Genomic DNA, 7,500 nt, shown 5'->3' with positions numbered 1-7,500 from the left:
TGTGTGTGTGTGTGTGTGTGTGTACTCACCTAATTGTACTCACCTAATTGTGCTTGCGGGGGTTGAGCTCTGGCTCTTTGGTCCCGCCTCTCAACTGTCAATCAACTGGTGTACAGGTTCCTGAGCCTATTGGGCTCTATCATATCCACACTTGAAACTGTGTATGGAGTCAGCCTCCACCACATCACTGCCTAATGCATTCCATCTGTTAACTACTCTGACACTGAAAAAGTTCTTTCTAACGTCCCTGTGGCTCATGTGGGTACTCAGTCTCCACCTGTGTCCCCTTGTTCGCGTCCCACCAGTATTAAACAGTTTATCATTATCTACCCTATCAATTACTCTGAGAATTTTGCAGGTAGTGATCATGTCTCCTCTTACATGTGTGTGTGTGTGCTACGTGAAAAAAAACCTTCTCTGGACTTTCTAGCCTTCTTAGGCTTCCCACTGGAAGTCTGAGGTCTCCCCTTTCCCCCCTAATACCCCCAGGAAGCCTCTACTGACCCCTTACTCTCCTCCTCCTCCAGCTTCAAGGACGACAAGGAGATCAAGGAGGACGCTCGAGTACGACTCCACCGAGACCACGCCAGTGGCCACTACGAGCTGCTCATCTCCCACGTCCAGAGAGGGGACGAGGGGACCTACAAGTGCCTCGCTAGGAACAAGTTCGGAAGAGCCGAGTGCCAGGCCTCCATGAGTGTCAATGGTGAGTGACACTCCGGTCTGGAGGGCCTCCAGTCTCTAGCTTCATCCTGTGGATACACTTGCATAATATTCACGGCACGTATTGGGTGTAGCATCTACCCTCAGTGACACATACTGGGTGTAGCATCTACCCTCAGTGATACATACTGGGTGTAGCATCTACCCTCAGTGATACATACTGGGTATAGCATCTACCCTTAGTGATACATACTGGGTATAGCATCTACCCTTAGTGATACATACTGGGTATAGCATCTACCCTTAGTGATACATACTGGGTATAGCATCTACCCTCAGTGATACATACTGGGTATAGCATCTACCCTTAGTGATACATACTGGGTATAGCATCTACCCTCAGTGATACATACTGGGTATAGCATCTACCCTCAGTGATACATACTGGGTATAGCACCTACCCTTAGTGATACATACTGGGTATAGCATCTACCCTTTAGGGACACATACTGGGGTGTAGCATCTACCCTCAATGACACATACTGGGTGTAGCATTTACCCTCAGTGATACATACTGGGTATAGCATCTACCCTCAGTGGCACATACTGGGTGTAGCATCTATACTCAGTGATACATACTGGGTGTAGCATCTACCCTCAGTGACACATACTGAGTATACCATCTACCCTCAGTGACACATACTGAGTATACCATCTACCCTCAGTGACACATACTGAGTATACCATCTACCCTCAGTGACACATACTGAGTATACCATCTACCCTCAGTGAAACATACTGAGTATACCATCTACCCTCAGTGACACATACTGAGTATACCATCTACCCTCAGTGACACATACTGGGTATAGCATCTACCCTCAGTGACACATACTGAGTATACCATCTACCCTCAGTGAAACATACTGGGTATAGCATCTACCCTCAGTGACACATACTGAGTATACCATCTACCCTCAGTGACACATACTGGGTATAGCATCTACCCTCAGTGACACATACTGGGTATAGCATCTACCCTCAGTGACACATACTGAGTATACCATCTACCCTTAGTGACACATACTGGGTATAGCATCTACCCTCAGTGACACATACTGGGTATAGCATCTACCCTCAGTGACACATACTGGGTATACCATCTACCCTCAGTGACACATACTGGGTATAGCATCTACCCTCAGTGACACATACTGGGTATACCATCTACCCTCAGTGACACTGGGTCTTCTCTTCTATTACATATTTTCAACTTGTTAGGTCTGATAACATTTACATGTTAACATCTAACCTTTACAACATTATCAGGAATAGTTTACAAAGTTTTATACCATTTTGTTCAGATATTTCTGAAAGTCATTTCTTCTGTACCATTGGAAAGCTCAAAATAGTTATATATATTTAATTACCAAGAGAAACATTGTTTCTACATCATAATATATATATATATATATATATATATATATATATATATATATATATATATATATATATATATATATATATATGACAATGTCAGACCACGGAGGAAAATGAAACAGGAATTTCCTTAAGTTTCATTTTCCTCCGTGGTCTGACATTGTCACATTCTTAATCACGTGTTTATTTTCGTGATATACACACACACATATATATATATATATATATATATATATATATATATATATATATATATATATATATATATATATATATATATATATATATATATTGCCTCTCACCACCTGACACGTGCCTCTACCCTGCAGATGAGGAGCTGGTGTACGAGAGCTTGAGCGGTAAGGGCTCGCTGCTGGCGCAGGGCGAGAAAGCCGAGTTCAAATGGTTCAGGGACGGCCAAGAGTTCGATCCCCTAGAAAGGTTCAACGTCATGTTTAAGGTCAGTATTCCTGGGAAAAGTTTCAACGTCCTGTTTACATTTTCATCTTTGTGTTTATCCGAACTTAAACTTGTAGGTAGAGTGGCAGCCTCGCATCTTGCAGGGTCATCGTTCGATTCCCCGATGGTTCAAGTAGGTGAGCGCTGGTCGTTAGCTGCGTTCTCATAATCTTTACTCATAACTCAGGATGTTAGTCTGTCTCATATCCCAGCTCTTAGTCTGTCGCATATTCAAGCCAGGTTTTAAACCCCTTGGGATGCGAATGAATTAATTTTGAGTGTTTGATCTACCAGCGCCATTTGTCTGACTTCTTGGACCCGAGCGAAGCGCCTCAGGTCCCGTAATGTCTTCTGATAGTGAGCGCCAGTAAATTATCTTTTCCAACGAGGCTTTGCATAACTTTATGTTACGTTGTGGAGTACGTCCAGCCTCGCCTCATGTCTGAAGTCCTGGTACCTGGTTGATACCTGGTTGATGGGGTTCTGGGAGTTCTTCTACTCCCCAAGCCCGGCCCGAGGCCAGGCTTGACTTGTGAGAGTTTGGTTCACCAGGCTGTTGCTTGGAGCGGCCCGCAGGCCCACATACCCACCACAGCCCGGTTGGTCCGGCACTCCTTGGAGGAAACAATCTAGTTTCCTCTTGAAGATGTCCACGGTTGTTCCGGCAATATTTCTTGGTCCTTCACCTTGTGTCCTAAGACGGCCGCGCTTTATATCTCCTCGTGACCTTACTGATCTTGGGACGGTCTCTGCCCTCCACCAGGACGACGAGGACACCTTGGCTCTCGTGTTCCAGAACGTGACGCCAGAGGACGCCGGCCTCTACACCTGCGTCGCCTCCACCTCCTGTGGCAAGATCTCCTGCTCCGCCGAACTCACTGTTGAGGGTATGTACAGTGAGAGAGAGAGAGAGAGAGAGAGAGAGAGAGAGAGAGAGAGAGAGAGAGAGAGAGAGAGAGAGAGAGAGAGAGAGAGAGAGAGAGAGAGAGAGAGAGAGAGAGAGAGAGAGAGAGAGAGAGAGAGAGAGAGAGAGAGAGAGAGAGAGATAAACTACCCAGTACACGCCTGAGTAGTGTGCCAGCGTACTGGGCAACTGGTCGCCGGCACCCTTTACAAAGCCCTATTACAAGGTCCTGTCCAATGGTCCCGTTATCAGCCCCAGTTACAAAGAATAATCATAATTTCCCCTGTCAAGTGATCCCTTCAGTAGACCCATATAAACATTACCATCCCATAGACCCCAATTATAATTAGTCTTATTAAGTAAAACAAATGATTTCCTTTCTCACACAAATCAAAATCAGATCTTCAGATTATCTTCCCGTCTCTCCCTACAAGTTAAGACATAAGTGTATATAACTTGATCTGTATGTCTTCCTTCTCCTTCCTTACAGGCTCAGTGAACAGGTTGCACCGAGACCCTGAACCTCCAAGCATCAAGGAGGAGCTAACAGACACTCAGGTCGCTCAGGGCGGCTCAGCCATGCTCGAGTGTAAGATCGGAGGCTTCCCCAAGCCGGACCTCCAATGGTAAGAGCCCCCGACCTCTTCGAGTTGTTCCTTGTTTATATTAAATATGCAGGCGAGGAGTCACAATAACGTGGCTGAAGTATGTTGACCAGACCACACACTAGAAGTTGAAGGGACGACGACGTTTCCGGTCCGTCCTGGACCATTCTCAAGTCAAGATCAAGATCGACTTGAGAATGGTCCAGGACGGACCGAAACGTCGTCGTCCCTTCAACTTCTAGTGTGTGGTCTGGTCAACTTATATTAACTAGTTCTCAGGGGACATGTTTAGGGGGGGGATTTTCAGAATGTTTGCTAAATATGAATCAGATTAATCCCTGGTTATGTCAGCTGTATAGTGTTTACAAGTTATGATATTCCTTGTTCTTAGCTCGGGTTCTTCAAAAAAGATATATTTCACACTCTTACGGAAGTTTATTAAGGGGTCACTATAGTTTTGGAACCACGTTGAAGATCCCAACAGGATTAGATCACAGAGACGTTCTGGGCTTGAGTAGATGTTTATATCTCTAATAGCACTAGAGATATAAACATATAGAACATCAACATGCTGTTGAAGTTCCTGGTAAGATCAACCCTCCTCCGCCTCCTCCAGGACGAAGAACGGCTTGGACGTGAAGGCAGGAGGCCGCTTCAAGTTCCTGTGGGAGGACGAGGAGTCGGTGGCCCTCGTCATTAAGAACGTGGAGGAGAAGGATGCCGGTCTCTACCGCGTCGTGGCCAAGAACGAGCTGGGAGAGGTCCAGTGCTCAGCCAAACTCGGCATCAAAGGTGAGCGAATCTCTCAGCTGTGACGGGTGCCTGGATGATTTGACGGGTGACTGGAAGATCTGACGGGTGACTGGAATATATGACGTGTGACTGGAACAAGCTGAAGATCCGAGAGATCTCAGAGGAGACTGTAAGACTGACCTCACTCACCACTATGTGACCTACATACACACACGCACCTTCCACAAGGAAACCCTCTTAGTTCACCTGGGGGAAATTATCTTGGGGGAGTTTCCTGTAGGCTTGGGGGTCACTATCTTGCCGTACTCACTGTATCCTGTAAGCTACATACAGTCATCTGTATCCGAATACAGTGGCGAATTTACAGTTACCACCACCACCATGGTGCGACATAGCCTTCCCTGGAAACACAAACCACCACCACCATGGTGCTACATAGCCTTCCCTGGAAACACAAACCACCACCACCATGGTGCGACATAGCCTTCCCTGGAAACACAAACCACCACCACCATGGTGCGACATAGCCTTCCCTGGAAACACAAACCACCACCACCATGGTGCTACATAGCCTTCCCTGGAAACACAAACCACCACCACCATGGTGCTACATAGCCTTCCCTGGAAACACAAACCACCACCACCATGGTGCGACATAGCCTTCCCTGGAAACACAAACCACCACCACCATGGTGCGACATAGCCTTCCCTGGAAACACAAACCACCACCACCATGGTGCGACATAGCCTTCCCTGGAAACACAAACCACCACCACCATGGTGCTACATAGCCTTCCCTGGAAACACAAACCACCACCACCATGGTGCGACATAGCCTTCCCTGGAAACACAAACCGAAACTGTCTCTATTTTCCGCTTGTTACAACTTGTAATAAAGTTGTTACATCTTGGCTTAACGTGTTTATGACGTATTAGAACGTTGTTACAACTTGCTATGTTGGTTGTTATAACTGGTTAGGAGGTGTTAAAAACTTGTTCGAACGTTGTACCAACGTCGTAGTATCGTCGTAGTAACGTCGTCGTCGATACTACGACGTTGGTACAACGTTCGAACAAGTTTTTAACACCTAACCAGTTATAACAACCAATATAGCAAGTTGTAACAACGTTCTAATACGTGTGTTTGGCAGGTTCCCGGCATGGTGGCTTTTTTTTGATAATTTCTTACTTACCACCACTACCACCTACCTAACGTCTTCCCTCTCCTCCTACGACAGCCGGACCCAAGATCAAGAGCATGAAGAAGGAGGTTGCCTGTGTCATCGGGCAGAACCTGGAGTACAACGTCGAGGTGGAGGGCGAGCCAGCGCCAGAGGTCAAGTGGTAAGTACAACTCAAATGTTCTCTGTCTTTACGGGCTCACCATAGCCCGTGCTACTTGCCCCGCTCCTGTGCCAGGTAAGTTACGGGCTCACCATAGCCCGTGCTACTTGGAACTTGTTCCGAGTAGCTGAGTCTATAACAACAACAATTCTCTGTCTTGAGGCCAGATTCACGAAAGCACTTACGCAAGCACTTACGAACCTGTACATCTTTTCTCAATCTTTGGCGGCTTTGTTTTCAATTATTAAACAGTTAATGAGCTCGGAAGTACCAGGAGGCTGTTTATAACAATAACAACAGTTGATTGGAAGGTTTTCATGCTTGTAAACTGTTTAATAAATGTAACCAAAGCCGTCTAAGATTGTGGAAAGATGTACACGTTCATAAGTATTTGCGTAAGTGCTTTCGTGAATCTGGCCCTTGGTTCTTCAGCTGGAGCAGCACAGAGCAGCTCTACTGAACTGAATAGTGAAACGGGCAGCTCTTGCTCTCAACCACCAAATTAACACGTGTTAGGCCCAACAGCAATTACTCTATCAACAACAACAATTCCTACCACTACAACAACCATTGCTACCACTACATCAATAACAATTACCACAACAACAACAATTCCAACCTTCCTGTTTCTCCATCCTTCTCTTTCCCTTCATCACCTTCCTATACTTCCCTACCCCCTTCCCCTAGTCTCCTCCCTCACCCCCCCCCCTCTCTCTCCAACCCCCCCCCAACCCCCCTCTCTCCACCCCCTACCCCCCCCCTCCCTGGCTAAACTGATCACACACTATTTTGTTGTGCTTGTGAAGAAGAGTTTACAAGGCGCCCCACAACAGGTAAACTGATCACCACAACAGGTAAACTGATCACCACAACAGGTAAACTGATCACCACAACAGGTAAACTGATCACCACAACAGGTAAACTGATCACCACAACAGGTAAACTGATCACCACAACAGGTAAACTGATCACCTACAACAGGTAAACTGATCACCACAACAGGTAAACTGATCACCACAACAGGTAAACTGATCACCACAACAGGTAAACTGATCACCACAACAGGTAAACTCCGATCCAGACAAACAGGTAAACTCTAATTGATTACCGTTAGGTATGCGTCCCTTAATCCGTTTTCTTAATATAATGTTCGGCAAGGATTAAAACATCAGTAATTAAGATGTTAGTTATTTCCTCTCCCTGTAATTAAGGTGTTTGTGATGAAGATGTGTGTGTGTGTGTGTGTGTGTGTGTGTGTGTGTGTGTGTGTGTGTGTGTGTGTGTGTGTGTGTGTGTGTGTGTGTGTGTGTGTGTGTGTGTGTGTGTGTGAGT

General features: G+C 46.1%; 1 protein-coding gene across 1 annotated transcript in view; it reads left to right on the top strand.

Moving 5' to 3' along the window:
- Positions 1 to 7,500, top strand: part of LOC123748492 (muscle M-line assembly protein unc-89) — a 206,445-nt gene that overhangs the window by 148,834 nt on the left and 50,111 nt on the right. The window contains 6 exon segments of the mRNA XM_069322532.1: positions 528 to 706; positions 2,433 to 2,563; positions 3,326 to 3,449; positions 3,957 to 4,092; positions 4,688 to 4,863; positions 6,063 to 6,168. Of these exon segments, the coding sequence (XP_069178633.1) occupies positions 528 to 706; positions 2,433 to 2,563; positions 3,326 to 3,449; positions 3,957 to 4,092; positions 4,688 to 4,863; positions 6,063 to 6,168 (852 nt within the window).

The sequence above is a fragment of the Procambarus clarkii genome, chromosome 11 (assembly GCF_040958095.1).
Source record: "Procambarus clarkii isolate CNS0578487 chromosome 11, FALCON_Pclarkii_2.0, whole genome shotgun sequence".
Classification (NCBI taxonomy): Eukaryota; Metazoa; Arthropoda; class Malacostraca; order Decapoda; family Cambaridae; genus Procambarus; species Procambarus clarkii.
This window is presented reverse-complemented; position numbering and strand designations above follow the sequence as displayed.